The sequence below is a fragment of the Apodemus sylvaticus genome, chromosome 16 (assembly GCF_947179515.1).
Source record: "Apodemus sylvaticus chromosome 16, mApoSyl1.1, whole genome shotgun sequence".
NCBI classification, from domain to species: Eukaryota; Metazoa; Chordata; class Mammalia; order Rodentia; family Muridae; genus Apodemus; species Apodemus sylvaticus.
In genome coordinates, this window is record NC_067487.1 from 3,583,805 (window position 1) to 3,600,593 (window position 16,789).

At 43.6% G+C, this 16,789-nt stretch overlaps 1 protein-coding gene across 3 annotated transcripts in view; it reads left to right on the forward strand.

Annotated features, from left to right (window-relative positions):
• Cep72 (centrosomal protein 72) overlaps nt 1–15,887 on the forward strand; it is a 31,067-nt gene extending 15,180 nt beyond the window's left edge. Inside the window, exons 5-12 of one of the 3 annotated variants that reach the window (XM_052159749.1) lie at nt 262–440; nt 1,729–1,935; nt 2,946–3,250; nt 4,262–4,400; nt 5,837–6,033; nt 8,526–8,652; nt 12,075–12,186; nt 14,212–15,887. In XM_052159749.1, coding sequence (XP_052015709.1) covers nt 262–440; nt 1,729–1,935; nt 2,946–3,250; nt 4,262–4,400; nt 5,837–6,033; nt 8,526–8,652; nt 12,075–12,186; nt 14,212–14,377 — 1,432 coding nt within the window. In that variant the 3' untranslated portion in view covers nt 14,378–15,887. The remainder of the gene's footprint in view (nt 1–261; nt 441–1,728; nt 1,936–2,945; nt 3,251–4,261; nt 4,401–5,836; nt 6,034–8,525; nt 8,653–12,074; nt 12,187–14,211) is intronic. The other 2 variants (XM_052159750.1, XM_052159751.1) reach the window with 2 other exon arrangements.
• The last annotated feature ends 902 nt before the right edge of the window (nt 15,888–16,789 follow it).

Genomic DNA, 16,789 nt, shown 5'->3' on the forward strand with positions numbered 1-16,789 from the left:
AGAATAGAATAAGTTGAATTTTAGCCTGTTAGAAGATTGTAGAAACAGAAGATCATTCTAGAACTTAAATTTTTTAGCTATTTCTAGTGGACTTCTGTTTAATGCTGGGGCAATAGTGTTGGTGGCATCTCATGACATTATTATTGGTTGCCAGTTGTGCTAGGTAAGTCCCTCTTCCGGGTTACTTTATAATAAGAGCCATTCTAGGCTGGGAGTATACTCGGGCCTGTGGACACTGAGAAGTTTCCTTTTCCCTTACAGACCACACCACCTCAGAAACAGATGTACTGAGACCTCAGCCAAAAAATGCTTGGTCATGGATGCTGATGATGAGGCTGTCCTGAACCTTATTGCTGAGTGTGAATGGGACCTGAGCAATCCTCCTGGGAACATGAGCTCCAGCCAGAAGGAACATGAAGCTGACCTCCATTATACCCAAGGTGTGCTTCGTAGCACAGTGAAGGCTCCATGGGTCAGACAGACCCTGGCTTGAGCATACACTTACAATGCTTACAGTATTGACTCTGAATAGTAGTATTTCAACTATGGAATTACAAAGGGAAAAATTAATGGATCTAATTTGAGTCTACTCATAATTACAGTTGTTTGAATTTCATTCTTTTTCAGAGCATAGGAAAAAAATGTCTGATTTAAACAAGAAATTTAGATGTTCAGAGCACCTGTGAGAAATAGTTAGCCACTTGGCTCTTTTGAAATCCTGGTGCTCAGGAGCCTGATTAGGCCACTATTCTACCAGGATCTCAAAACTTCTTAAACCCTGTGAACTTAATGTGCACAATCTAGGAACTCTGCCTTTCGCTAGAGACTTGCTTATAAGCTTTAACTTAATGTTTTGTACACCGTGATGAATTTCCCAGAGACATGCATGCTGGAGCCAACAGCTCCTGAGCCACAATCTCCTAATACTGCTGTCCTGAGTCCTCTTAACCCTAGTTCCTCTCATGGCTGTGTGGGTGTGTTAGTTTTAACTTGCCTTTTTCTGGCAGGAATTGATGCACTGTTGGCCATCTGTATCTTCTCTTGTGATATTTTAAAGCCTCCCAACCTGTTGTTTAATAGCTTTTTTTTTTTTTTTTGTGGTGTTGAATCATACAAATTACATGTGGATTTTGGATCTAAGGCCTTTCTTTCACTCCACTGACTGATTGCCTTTTCACATTTCTAACAGCACTTCAAAGAGCAACTAAGCCCAATGAAACATTTTTCTATAATAGAAAGTGCTTTATTATGTCCTAATATAGACCTTTTCCCATCCCATGCCATAGAAGGACTGCCTAGGTTTATACACAGTCCACAGTTGGAGTCAGTGCTGAATGGTTTGAGAGTACTTTATCACTGGTCAAGACCTCTCCCACTTGCAGTTATTCTGAGCATCTGTTGCAAAGAGACATTAAGTAATTACTCTGGGCATTCGTTGAGGCAGTTGACTTGCATCTATTTCCCAGTCTGTAAATTCTGTCTGCTATACACTGCTATCCCATCTTAGTTACTTGGTATTACGTCTTGTCACCCTTGAACACTGCCATTTTCCTGCCTATAGACTATCTGCAACTCACTGCAGTGTTGACTGCTATATTAACCTACTCAGTAATTTTTTTGTCTTACTTAATTGATTTAAAGAAAGTATATATTATAGATGACATTGCTCTCACAAACTTAAAATGTAATTTTAATGAAGTAAGACTTAAAATGTTTTTAATAAAATAGAGTCCAGACATCTGTTGAGTCCTTTGTCCATCCAGCACCAATGTGGGGACTCAGCAAGGCGAGGCCATGAGAAGAAGAAAGTCACCTCTAGAGGGTGTCCAGGTCATTCACCACAGGACCAGCTCTGTGGGGAGCTCCCCCCACAGCATGGCTTGCCAGAGGCCTGCCATATGCATGTACAGCATGCCCGAATCACTTCACAGCCAGGTAATCACCCAATCCTTCCAGGATTGAGCTGCCTTTCTAAATAAGTGTTTACACATTAATCACAGTGCTTGCTATAACTCTGAAATTTTTCCTGATGCCTTTATACTTATATATGAAGTTCTAAGCTATTTTTGGAAAGGATTTAGCACATCAAAATTTATCATACACCGGTGTTTTGGATTGCTACTTTGGAAATTTCTTGGTATTTTTCCATTGTATACCCACCCTCTTTCTCTGCCTCTCACATTTCTCCCCATCTCTCTTTAGTCTCATAGATACATGTTTTCTTCTAAATACATAGGCCAAGCTCATGAAACTAGCTATATTTTTTAATACTAAAGATGAGGAAAATTAAATAAGTTAATTGAGAGTACCATGAGCATCTACAGTGTAAGTATTAAAACTTCCCTTATAAGTGAACCTGCTATCTGGAAGCACTTGTTTCAGTCACAGTTGTGAGACCTTCAGAAGTACAATGGTCAGGTAATGTGGCTGTTCAGAGTTCTGGGCTGTGTTTAAGGCAGGGCCATGCTCCTGTTCAATGCCTTCCCGCTGTCATTGTTTTTCCCTAGACAAGAGTTTGTCTGCTCTTCCCAGAGGGTATTAGTGAGTAAATACATGGATTTCCCATGTCATCTTATTATCCTGGCCCATTAAATATCTTGGAAACACATATGTGTGAGTTGTCTAGAGAACTTTATTGACACATCGATTCTGTATGAGCTGGTACAGAACAAGTACCAACAAAAGCCTGCTACTTAACAAGCATGGATTATGTCCACTTTGTCCAGACTCTTCTCAAAATCCATGTTTTACCACATGTGCTTCCTTGTGTTCCTCCATCCTTTCACCTCCTCTTCCTCACATTTGTCATGTGTTTGTTTCATGTGCCTGTGTTTGGTGGACACACATTCACACTCATGGATGTATTTTTAAAATTATAAAACCAGCCTCCAGATCCCAGAGAATTCAGTCTAATAAGGGCTCTGCCCACTTTCTCTGTATTACAGACTCTGTGGATGTTGAGGACTGTGCTTCATCTTCTCAGAAGTCAAGTTTGTCATCACAAAAAATAATAAATCCTTTGCCTGTCCCTGAAAAGTACAGGAAGCGAAGGATGCCTGGTGGGAGATTCCAGGTGCCTTCAGACCGGGAGTGTTTGAGCTTCCTAGAGAGGGCTGACGGGCTCTCCAGCCTTGAGGACAGTCTAAGCAGACAGGATGGCTTGGAGGGCCAGAGTCAGGTGGCGTTGTCTCACTCTGAGGCTTTGGAGGCTGAAGAGCGGACATCTCATGGCACAAGTGACCCCAGAGTGGTGAGCAGCTGTAGCAGAGGGGTCAGCAGCTGGAGACCTGCTTTATTCCCATTAAGTGTGTTTTAGTAGCACAATTGTTTGGTCTCTTGCTTGCCGTATCTTAATTTTCAGTACTAATTGTGACTCGCCCTCCCCCAGTGAATGTTGCTTTTAAACAACTCTCTTGATGCTTGATCTCGAGTTCCACTGTTCTAGTGCTCTGGTTCTGAGGCGAACACAGCTATATAGTAGGGGTGATTTTCACTTACTTACATTTGTCTCCAAAGTTGGAGTCAGGATTTATGGCAGGCTGAGTCATTGATGGCTGTCATGAGGGGGGAGTCCTGGAAATACATGTTATTTCCGAGGGATTCATTCCTGATGAGAGAATTAAGAGTTCTCACATCCTCAAGGACCCAGAGATTCCAGAAACTACTCCATTGTCTCAGGAGCAGCCAGCTGGCCCAGTTAGAGGCTTTGAGACTCAGGGTCCACCCACCGAGTTGAGAGCAGGCCATACTGACTCAAAGCTGCTGGAGCAGGATGGGAAAAAATGGAGATTTTCTACAGGCGATTGAATTGGAAACAGAAAAGTCTAGGAGGTAGAGCCATTTGGCATAGAAGCCAGAGGGCCTTCAAGGTGGGTGATTCTTTGGTCCTAAGCTGGAACTGAGGCAAAAACAAGAAAAGCTGTCTATGGGATTTCTAGACCAAGTTATAATCAGTAGAATAATGCCTCTGTCCACTAGTTCTGGGGCTGTTTTCATATGTGATGTGACCATGACAATTTGCAGCCTGTTTTCAGGTTCTGGATTAAGGAAAAGAAGGAAAATGGGGGAGGGGAGTACTACGCTATTACAGCTTCATGAGAAGCTAGCTTCATAGATAGGTGTCTCTTGTTCTTAGCTCCTGGTGTGGGCACCTTTCATATGGACACAATCTTTTTAGGCCCTGACACATTGTGTTAGAGACCTAGCTTTTGCAGTGAGCTGCCAACTTAACCCAGTCTTCATCACTGTGTCTTCATTGTAGCTGTCTCCTAAACTCTGCTCGGCAGCGGTGCCTGAGCGGAGGTCCACTCTGGAAGTGGCACTTCTGGAGGCGCTCCTCGACCTGATAGACAGGTGCTCAAGTGGCAGTGGATCCCTGCATGGCAATGAGGCCTTCCTTGGTAAGTCCTGGCAGCATCTATTAGTAGATGCTGCTCACCTGCTAGGTTTGGAACTCTCAGTGTTCATATAACCTGGGGTTCCAGAGAAGTGAATAATTGTCCCCATGGTAAATAATAAATATCCTCTTGTGATTATTACATGTTTTATTATATGTCCTCCCTACTGTTGCTGCCCTTCTTGGTGGCTAGAGTGCTTTGTGCCTTTGGGCTATCACCTGCCAGTGCTACAAATGCCATATCCAGTATTGGTCTCTATTCTGTCTTCTTATGGGCATTTGGAAGACTGGGAAACTATTTCCTGTCTTCTAATTCTCTGTGTGTATCTAGTTGAGTACAGGGCCTTGGATTCATAGAGCTTCAAGAATATGATAGAAACCCAGTGGGATTGTCTTCCCTACTGAGGTCTTGGGTTTATTTTCTTCTGCATGCTGGAAATTCAGAAGGAGACTGTGCCAGGGTTCCTCATGCAGTGTTCTGCTCTGAGCCTGGGTAATGGCTACTTTCACCAGAAGCCTGATACATGTTAGTATCCTTTGGGAGCCAGGCCTATCAGCACTGAACTGCCTAAGCCACTGCCTACCATGGTCCCTGTCTTAGTCAAAGTTACTATTGCTGTGATAAAACATAATCAAAGCAACTTAGGAAGGAAAGGGTTTATTCAGCTTACTCTTCTACATCATAGTTCATCATCAAAGGAAGTCAGGACAGGAACTCAAACAGAATAGGAACCTACAGGCAGGAGCTAATGCAGAGGCCATGGAGGAGTGCTGCTTACTGGCTTACTCCTCACGACTTGTTCAGTCTGCTTTCTTATGGAACCAGGACCGGGGGAGTGGTATAACCTGAAATGGGCTGGGCCCTTCCTCTATTAACCACTAATTAAGAAAAGGCCCTATAGGCCTGCCTGTAGCCCCATATTATAAGGCATATTCATAATTAAGGTTCCCTCTTCTCAGATGACTTTAGCTTATGTCAGGTTGACTTTAGTAGCCAACACAGTTCCTGACCACTTCCCTCGGGGTTGTGACCCTTTTAATTGTTCCTAGATCAGAAACCCTGGGAACTGTATTGCTGGATCCTGATGGCTATACCTTTAGTCTTTAATCAGGGCCAGTATGTTGTTGCAGTAGAAGTGGTCCATGGTAGTTGTGATGGCCATGTTGTAGTTGCCATGTTGGAGTTTGCCGTCCAAGCTACCAAACATTCACCATATCTTTCTGATGTGGCTACCTTCTCTTGAGGGTTGCCCTTTTTGTACATTAAAAGCCATATCCATTATTGGGAAGCCAAGCAAGCTGATTTCAAGGTGCCAGTGTCTGTTTCTTTGTATGCTCTGCTTTCTAGTCCTATAGCAATATACTGAGCATTTTTTGTTGTTGTTTATATTCCTTCCTTTAGCTATGATATACTAAGAATATTTCCTTTTTGACTCCTAGCTCAGGCCAGGCATGTTTTGTCATCTCTTCAAGAGTTCACAGCAACTCGGGATAGTTCAGCACTTGAAAAGGAAGGAATTGGTTACCTATCTCTTGAAAATAAGACTCTGCAAAGCCACCTTGCTGAGCAACAGCAACAGTATACTGCTACAGTGACCAAAATGACAGCAGAGCTCAGTAATACAAAGAGAGAGCTGGTGAGTGCTCTCGCTGGTGAGTGCTCTCGCTGGTGAGTGCTCTCACTGGTGAGTGAGTATTCTCTACTGTTTGTAGTTGTTCATGGGACAAAGGAGCAAGGACAGCTCCACAGCCACCTTTGAGTTCCCTGTGCTGCTCCAGGGCCATGCAGCTTCTTCCCTTTATTAGCAGGTGCCTCCAGAGCTCCATCTGACTGTTTCACAGCCAGCATTACAGTCTGTCCCCTCTGCCAATATATATTGGTCCACCCCTGGCAAGGTGAGCACCCAATGACCATGAGTCAATGGGTCCCTGCAGCAGCTGCCTGGGTTTGCCTCCTGCATTAGTTTGCCTCATTTGTAAAATAGATAAAGATAGCACAGGATTTCAGTGGGAAACTTTAAAGTTGCCTCACAAATAATATCTTCATTTTGTGAAGATCTATATAAAAGATGACACTCTGGCCGGGCGGTGGTGGCGCACGCCTGTAATCCCAGCACTCTGGGAGGCAGAGGCAGGCGGATTTCTGAGTTCGAGGCCAGCCTGGTCTACAGAGTGAGTTCCAGGACAGCCAGGGCTATACAGAGAAACCCTGTCTCGAAAAAACCAAATCCAAAAAACAAAAAACAAAAAAAGATGACACTCAACCTCATTTTAGAGAAAACAAAGAAATTGAACTGACACCCATGGTCTCTGATATTGAAAACACTGTAGATCTCTTACATGTGCACAAAGCTCTTGCATCTGGAGAGGGCCAGAGCCGAGGATGCCTGGACCACAGTGCTATGAATGTCCATGTGGGATTGTTGGACCCATGGGACACAGCATAGTCTGTTACAAGAAAGCAACCAGTAGTACCTGTTAAGGCAGACACAGTAAGTATTAGTTAACCCTGCTGCATCTGGAACAGTGACACCCAGATAGACAGGGCCCGGAAGTCAGTATTGCCCTGCTGCAGTATGGAAATGATGCACAAGAGTATCTGTGCTGGAGGGTAACCTTGAGTGCCAAGACAGGAACAAGCTAAAGTTCTCTGTTCAAGTGAACTGAGCCATGCTCCTGGTTATCCAGCTGTGGAGAAGAAGGAGTATCCAGGAAGTGGATCGGGAGTTCATATAGTAATAACCACTTCGTGGGACATCTAGGAAAGTACATGAGAGCCACCTTCCAGAATTAGACTGCATGGAGCTTCCCGTGACATTGAGAATTATGTCTTAAGGCAGAGGTTCTGCCCCTAACATGGTATCCTGAATACAGTTTTCAAGGCAAGCCTAGTCTGGCTGTATTCAGTACGCTGCTGTCTGCCCATCAGAGTTTGGAATAAGATTGAGGTAGGAACCTGCACAACCACCACTGACAGCTAGTGTCAGAAAGAAGAGCCCATGCAGGGGCCTCATTGCAGGAGATGCTTTGAAAGGAAGACTTAAAGCTGCAGCTGAGAGAAATGGTTTGAGGTCACGCTGTCAGCTTTTAAACAGAAGGCATCCTGGCCTGGTGTGCATCCCACATATGAGGGTAGCCTTGCCACATACATATAAACTCACCAATTTTTTTTAGATTATTTATTTTGAGTATATGAGTACACTGTAGCTGTCTTCAGACAGACCAGAAGACAGCAGGTGTCAGATCCCATTACATATGGTTATGAGCCACCATTTAGTTGCCGGGAATTGAACTCAGGACCTCTGGAAGAGCATTTGGTGCTCTTAACTGCTGAGCTATTTCTCCATCCCAAACCACCAATTTTCTAACTGGACTTGGATCTTGAGATGCTAGTTCTCACTCCTCTCTCCAAGCCCAACCCTGTCTAGAGCCCAGACCTTTATGAGTGTGCCTGCTGGTGCATGAGCTGCAAGCAGGTGCATACAGAACTGTGGGAACATTTACAGGTGTCATGCATTGCTCGCCTATCAGAAACCTGATGACTTGCAGCACATTTGCAATAGCTGTCATCACTGCTCTGATGGGAGCCTTGATCTCTGTCTTATGTCTCAGTCTTAATGTCCCAGCTTGTGTTCAGCATTTTCTCTGCCTGTGAAGTTACTAAAGGCCTCAGGCCTCAGTTTCTACTTGTAATAAGGTACAGCTGATGTAATTCCCCACATTTGTAGACTAAGACCCAGATCATAATGAAGTTCCCATAGGAAGGGTGCTAAGAACACTGAATAGTATAGAGGCCTGGGATCTGCTATGACAATGGGATCCTTATGGAGAGAGAGGACCCACCAACTACCAGCCATTGCTCCTCTGGTATTGCATCTGAATTCCTGTGGTACATACCCTGCCTATCCTCACCCTTTCCTTGTGTCCTTCCTCTTCAAGTGGGTCAGACTAGGTAGCCTGTGGGTGGGAGAATATGCTTTAAAGTGCGATTTTTGTTTCATGTTGTGATTCAGAATTATACAATGAAAAGTGAAAATTTAGTCTGTGGTGACTTTCCAGAGTTTTAATTTATTTCATTAAATAAATTGACTAAATTTTACTTGTCTACCTTTGTTTTCTGTGCCTCTAGGACACATTGAGACAACATTTGGACAAATCATTGGAAGAGAATAGCAACTTAAAGTCTCTTCTGTACAATGTGAAAAAAGAAGTAAAGAATGCAGACACTTCAACTGCACTAACTTTGCAGATCGCTGGTAAGTAGTGATACAGTTTATTTGGTAAAATCTGAGTGCTCATGAATGCATAGTGTAGGCATTATTCTAAGTCACTTTATGCTAAGAATTTGAATCAGTAAATACTGCCTGAGTGGGTCTAGAGACCCAGTCTAGCTGTTAATGACTGCCTGTAGCAGCTTGTCTGGGTGTTATGTGGAGGGGGCTTCTTGTCTGGCCACTTCCACTGCCATCAGGGTCTTAGCTTTTCTGCTTTCTAAGAAAATAGGTGTCTTGGCAGCTGCTTGTGTTTCTTTCAGGTCCAGATAATTTTCACTTCTTTCTTCACTTTTTGGGCTGTTTTGTTTTTCAATTTTAAGAAAAGTCAGGTTCAGATGCTTAAGGTGGTCATCTGTGTTTTGGGAGGGCAAACTGTTGGGCACACATTGCTCTTGTTTCAAGGGAAACTTTAAAGAGCCAGAAGGTAATTGCCTCCTGCCTGACCCTTAGCACCATAAGGAACGCTATCCAGGTCTGACTCCTGGGCCAAGTGTCTCCTCAGGTCTCTTGCTGCTTGCTGTTATTGGACTGTTTTGTTGAATGATAAGAGTTCTTCATATTCTTTCTTTCTTTTTTTTTTTTTTTTAATTAGAGGGGTTTTTTGTTTTGTTTTGTTTTCTCTGTTGTTGTTTGGGGAATATCATTCCTCAGATGACATCCCATCTTATTTCTTTTCTTTTTGAGATTATACCATTTTTCTCTTCCTTTTCCTTCCTCTAACCCCACCCCATATTCCACTCTTTTTCAAATTCATGGCCTCTTTTTTTCATTAATTGTTGCTACATGCATATATGCATATGTATGTATGTGTATATACATGCATATGTATGTGTGTGTGTGTGTGTGTGTGTGTGTATACATATATATTCCTAAATGTAACCTGCTCAGGCTATATAATGTTACTTGTATGTATGTTTTCAGGGCTGACCATTTGATATTGGATAACCAGTTAGAGTGCTCTTCCCTGGGGAAGGTTTTCTCCCACTTCCAGCATTTCTTAGTTGGCTGCAGTTCTCTGTATAGAGTTGAAGTTTCATGAACCTTCCTCCACCCACTTAGGCATGTCTGTTGTTCAGCTCATATTTAGGCAGCCATGTGGGTGTGACTTTATGGGTATAGCTTCAGATGTTACCTGGAGACACAGTCTTACAACAAGGCTCCTGATCCTCTGGCTCTTAACAGTCTTCTCCCCCGACCCGCTGCAGTGCATCCCTCTCTTCCACAATGTTTCTGGAACATTGTGGTGAGTTGTTTTGTAGGTATATTTATTGGGAATGAGCGCTACATCTTCACATTTGGATCGGTTGTTGTTTTCTGCTAAGATCTCCCTCCATTGCAAAGAGGCATTTCCTTGATGAGGGGTGAGGAATGCACTTATCTGTGACTATAAGGACGAATATTTAAAGTATAGTTAGGGATTATGCTGGTTTAGTAAAGTGGTGGTTGTAGGTTTTCTTCCAAGATTCATGACTTCACTCACCCTGAGTAGTTGATTAGGTTTCCCTCTTGTTAAGTGAGTCCTAGGTCCATACTGAGAGCTTGTCTTAGTTAGGGTTTTATTGCTGTGAAGAGACAAGACCACAGGAACTCTTACTAAGGAAAACATTTAATTTGGAGTTGGCTTACAGGTCAAAGATGGCAGCAAGCATGGTGGCATGCAGGCAGACATGGTGCTAGAGAAGAGGCTGAAAGCTCTACAGACATCTTGATCCATAGGCAGAAGAAGGAGATTGTACACTGGGCAAAGCTTAAGCACAGGAGGCTTCAAAGCCCACACTTCCTCCAACAAGGCCATACCTCCTAATAGTGCCACTCCCTGGGCCAAGCATCAAACACATGAGTATATGGAGGCCATACCTGTTCAAATCACCACAGAGCTGTTGTTACCAGGAAGGCATACATGCCACTCTGGGTCCTCAGGGTTAATCTTGCATGCTGGTCATGTGAGACATTACTTATGTGTTGGCTCCTGTTTCCTTCTAGCCTTGCCTTCACTTCTAGTATAATGCTATTGCTAAGGTAGCATGAGTTTTCTGACATTCTGTAATTCATTATTTCTTGTGTCATTTTCTGTTTGTCTTTACTTATTTTGAACTGGTGTGGAGGAGTCAAATCTGCTTCACGGACCTGGCTCTTTGAAGCTAGGACTCCTTACACTTCTGATGGCAACAGGAGTTTTCTGTCACTCATTTTTCATGACACTTGTCCTTCAGGATTCCCTTCAACAGATAGGCTACAGCACCTTCTCTGACTATATGGATCAAAAATACAACTGCCTCCTTTTGGGCATCTCTTGGTCCTCCCCTCCCACCCCCTTCTCGCTATTGTCATGTTTTGCTCAGTCCTCCCGAATAGAAGTGTTTTTTTGTTTTTTGTTTTTTTTTTTCTAGTGAGGACCCTGTTCTAAACAGGACTGGGCTGCCCAGATCCTTAGACTAAATGGAACATCAGGTTTCCCCTTCACTAGTAAGATGAAACCTTCACTTAATTTACCACAGTCCTGTCATTGGCCCAGGAAAATGGATCCTTTGGGATCTTCTGCATTGTATCTGTCAGATGCCCCACTGATGACAAATTGTCCCTATAGAGAGAGATGTCATACACTTACCATACCTCTGGAGCTTGGCTCCATACTTCAAGTCCCTTGGATTAGGGACTTGAGACTCTTGTGGGGCTTTGGTTTTCATCTAGCTTCTGTTGGTGTTTGGTTAATGTGAGGTTCCTGGGAGGCCCTGAGACGAGGCTGCCACTGCTCTCTTCCCAGAATCCCTGCCACCTGTGTTCTCGGGGAGGCTGTTGTCTTGGCTGAGATTGGCACAGATATTTGTGCACTGTTGACTGGTGAGAAGAATCTTATGCTAGTGTCACTGTTGTCCTTTGCCACACTTTGTTTTCTGGCTTTGTTGATGTTACTGATGCTATATGGTTTCACAGCTGCGTGTCTACATATAGATTTATCTGTATCCTTTATTCAGATGTAAGGAGCTAATAAATGGTATTGCTTTCCTCCCTTGAGTTGGAAACTCAGTGAAAGAGAGCACTGACTCTAGCACTAGTCGGAAGGAATTGGTAGGTTCATCAGATGTATGGCCACCATAGACTTCATAATGCTTCTCCCTAAACCACAGGCTCCCTTGTGAATGAATGTAGGTTGCTTCCTGAAGAAGGAGGAGACTCTGCAGGCAGATCCAGTGGAGGAGTCTTGTGCTGGTCCCAGCTTTAGGGTATCAGGTATAGGTAGCAGGGGCATTAGATCCTATAGAAGAAGGCAGATATTGCCTTGATACTCTTCACACCTATCTTTGAATCTCTAAAATTCTTTCACTGGCTTTAATTTAAACCAGAAAGATCAAAATGTGTAGATGAACATCATTTCATACTACTACTTCCCCTTTCTTCCTCAGGACTTCAGGCAAGTATGAAGCAGCTCTCTGGGGAAGTTGTGGAGCTGAAGCAACACGTGGAGCACTATGACAAGATCCAGGAGCTCACACAGATGCTGCAAGAGAGCCACAGGTCCCTGCCTCAGTGGGTCACAGGGGGAGGCTGAGACACAGGGTGTGTGGCACCAAGAAATAGCTGACAGTATCTCTCAGGAGTTGGTGTTCAGGACCCACATGCATTGCCTTGTTGACTTTGAACATGAATGAACATTCCCTGTGTAAAAAATGAGATATGATGATTACTGCAAGGAGTGTGCTCTGAGGTATAGACCTGAAAAGTGTTCAACCTGAGGCGTAGGAGTGTGCTGAAGCATGGGAGCACGCTGAGACATGAGAGCATGCTGAGACATGGGAGAACGCTGAGACATGGGAGAACGCTGAGGCATGGGAGCACGCTGAGACATGGGAGAATGCTGAGACATGGGAGAACGCTGAGGCATGGGAGCACACTGAGACATGGGAGCACGCTGAGGCATGGGAGTACGCTGAGGCATGGGAGCACGCTGAGGCATGGGAGTACGCTGAGGCATGGGAGCACACTGGGGCGTGGGAGCACGCTGAGGCCTGGGAGCACACTGAGGCCTGGGAGCACACTGAGGCCTGGGAGTACACTGAGGCATGGGAGCATGCTAAGATGTGGGAACACACAGAGGCCTGGGAGCACACCAAGGCCTGGGAGCATGCTGGCGTATATATGAGCCAGGAAGTACGGACTAGAATCTGAGGGATAAGTACATGTTAGAGATGGTGAAGTCTAGCCCAGTATTCTGATCCCCTGGGTCATAGCCACTAATAGCATGTACTTTCTCCTCACTGGAGGCCATGGTTGTTCACCTACAAACATGGACATTATATTTCTACTTGCTGCTATATGGGTAGTGAAAAGGGGAGTATGACTGTTAACATAGGCAAGGCAGACCCTCATTTTATTAAGGAAGTTTCTTCTGAGAAGGAGGCAAGTGCATGGAACAGCCTTTGTTCCTAGAGCCTCCTATGAGGAGGGCTTACCTGTACTTATAGTTACCACTCTTCCCTGACTCTCCCTTCTTCCTTGTAACCCCTGTTGTTATTGTTTCCTTACCAGGTTACCACATGTAAGGTCCTTCATGTAGGGTCAGACTAAGCCAAGTTTTCCCTTTAAGTCATTGAAGGCCAGTAACTCCATTGGCCTATGACAGGCCTGAGTTACAGAGTTGGAGAAAAGGATTTGGGCAGAGAAGACTGCTGAGACTCAGTAGGGAGGGATGGAAGGAAGGTACCTGAGACACTAATTTAGAGCAATAACAGGCAAAGGAATACAATCTTGTGCTGGGTTTAGGGACCGTGGTGTTTGTGCTCTCAGCATCTGCCCAGGTATGGGCAGAACAAGATGCAGAAGACAGTGGGACCAGGCTTTTACCCACTCGTGGGCATGCTGATGTTATTCAGCAGCCATTTCTGTGATTTAAACAAACAAGGCCATCACCTACTTAGTAGATTATTCAATGGGGTGGCCATCTTCAAAGATGGCAGAGGTTAATGTTGCCTTGCTTCATCTGAACTTGTGATGTTATTCATTATGTCACCTTGGGGAACAGGGCAGTATTGAGAAATTTTGGGAAACGCACTAGTGCTTCTGAATCCAGCTCTGCACCATGCTGTTGCTACATTATGGTTAACTGTGTTAGGAATTAGAAACATGCAGTATTGGGTCTTTACAGTCAGAATATGGTTTTACTAGCCATAAGGTTATCATTGTCTTACCATAGAACTGTGGTATGTCAGGAAGACATCACCATTCAGTTTTTCAGCTTATTCCCAAGTTTAGCTCACAGTGACCAGCAGTGCCTTTAGGAAGGCTTGTTCAAGCCAAGGGCTCTGGTTGTGTCCATGTATGGTGGGGAAAGGTCATATAGTGAGACAGTAGCCAGTAAGAAGAAGATAATGGGGCTAGGGCAAGTGGTAGCCTTGGCACTACTACAGTTAAGCGCATCTGGCTAGGGCACAGGTGTGATATGTCTTTATGCTGGTAGACTTCAGCTAGGCTGTGGCAGTTGGGACACAACAGTAGGCTGTGCACTGGGAGAGACTCAGCAATTACTTTCTTTTCACCCTCCAGCTCCCTGGTCAGCACCAATGAACATCTCCTGCAGGAGCTGAGCCGTTCACGGGCACAACATAGAGCTGAGGTAGAGCAGATGCACTGGAGCTTCCAGGAATTTAAGAAGACTACAGCCCTGATCCCTCGCCGTAGCTCCCGACTTGGTGGCCGACAGTCCTGCTAGCTGGTAGTGAGCTATACTATATACAGGTATAGGCCAAGGGTTGCACCTGGGCATGTATCTATCTGAATACCCTAGTGAGACTGTAATTACCTAAGGTCCTCAAAATGTATTCATAAGTTCAGTTTGCTTATGTCCTAAATTGTGGTCGACCCTGGGGCTTCATATGTTTGAGAAGCTTTGTTAATTACACATCCTGTTGTAAAGTACCTACGGTATTTTTTTCTTCCCAATGTGGGAAAGTTTTGTATAATTAAAATGTTTTCATGTGACAAGCATTCCTTATTTAAAGAAATATTATATTGCTATGTTTAAAAAGTTAACTTTTTGAATGGCTCTTTATAAATTATAACCGACTTCCTTACTGAATTCTTCTGTAAAACAAGTTAAACAAAGTGAGCAGTAAAAAATAAGTTCCAAGTTGTAATAAAAAGTAACACTTCTGGATGTGACAAACATTTTAAGAATTTATATGATATTAACATGTCATAGTAAAACAAATAAACAAAAACCTCCCCACTTCTGCCTCACCCTTTTGCTTTTAATAGCTCCTGCAAATAAACAGACTATTCACCTGAAAACCTGGGTAAGATTTAAATACACACTGTACAGAGCGAAACCCAAAAAGGTCCTCATTAGAAGAGGCAGATTTAATCCACAAGGACAGTACCATCTAGAGTGAAGCCTGTACAGAGAGATGACTCTACACACTAATGCTGCTGAGTATAGACATTCTGGAGACAGCTTAGAATTGCCTAATGCACCTTGGTCTCTGCCTCACAAGGTCAGAAAAATTCTCCTGCCCCTCCACTTCTACACTGGCCCAGGTGGATTTTGTGTTCAAGGCAGGAAGTGAGTTTCAAACCTCAACTTTGAGGCTTTGAGGGCTCTCAGTCGTGTATTCTGCAGCTCCTTACCCCAAGTCAGGAGTTGTACAGCAAACTGTCTATTTCTGTTTGAGTTTTTTTGTACATCATGTATGTCTATGAATTAATTTATATTACCTTAATTTTAAGGTTATTTTTGGTAGTGATAATCTTTTGTTAGTGTTTTAATAGCTTCAGGATTTGAAGTTGTATCACCTGTAGACTTGTTGTGACACTTGGCTTTTAAATAAGAGCTCTCACTATCTGGGTAAGAAGATAGATAGCCTCTGGCCATTCATTGCCTCTCTCTCAGCTTCCACACTGTAGACATGCTCATCAAGCCAGTGAACAAGCAGGCCTGGCCTTCCCATCGCCAGTGAGTATCTGACAGGTGAACTCCAGAGCATGCTGGTGACTGTCCTGAACTTTTTCAGCAGTGTATCTAGGGAACCAGCTTCCTGTCTTTCCTTCCTGGTCACCCAGGAATGTCACCCAGGACATTATACCTTTTCCAAAACCACTGATGTATTTGGGTAATTGCTTCATCTCTAGTCTGTTTTGTTTTTCTGGCTCCAGTATTATCATTTTTGTTTGTTTGTTCAGTTGGTGGTTGATTTTTCTTTTTCTTTCTTTCTTTTTTTTTTTTTCTTTTGAGACAAGGTCCTTACTATATATCCTTAGCTAGCCTGGAGCTCACAATGTAGATCAGGCCGGCCTCAAACTCACAGATATTCTCTTGCCTCTTCCTCACTCCTGGCTGTTTATAGGCTGTATCTATTCACCATCTCTGGCCCTGTTAATCAGGAAACTGGTCTGCACTCCATACCTCCAAAGTACATAAGAGCCTGTGAGCACTAGCCTCTCTATTTCCCTTTGGGTTTGTGTGTGATTATTCTCATGTATCTTAATGAAATACTTTTAGTTTTACAAAATATGTACATAGTTCCTATTAATCTGAGCTACCTGCCTGTGTATTCTCTTGTTTTAATTTTGTTAAAGACATTTCTGTCTGTATTTTTTATATCTACTGGTAGCAAATTATTACATTATCCAAACAATCAAACAAAAATCAGCCGTTTTTTCCCTTCATGAGCAGCAACCTCATTGGATGCATTTTGCACTAGTATTTGAAGTTGACCTTAATTTTAATCATCTTGATGATGCTCCTGTTTTTGGAGTGCTGATAATTTGTGATGCAGTTTATGAGTAATTACCTTAAGCCTGGACCTCACCCAAAGGCTGCACCAAAGCCCACCCTGACCTGGAATCTGACAGATGGCTAGTCTGCATGCAGTACCGCCTAAGCTAAGAAGCAGACAGTCTCATGAATAGAATGAACATGAGGCTCTCTACTGGTGAGCGCCGATGCAGGGAAGACTTGAGACACCTCTATGTTAGTACACGAATATCAAGGTCCTGCCAGAGGATGTGACAACTACCACAGATATCATAGTACTTTAAGTAAATTAGAAATCCATATTTTAAAACCTTTATTCATCACTTTATCAACTTGACACACAATGTTAATAACAGCAAACACAATGAACGA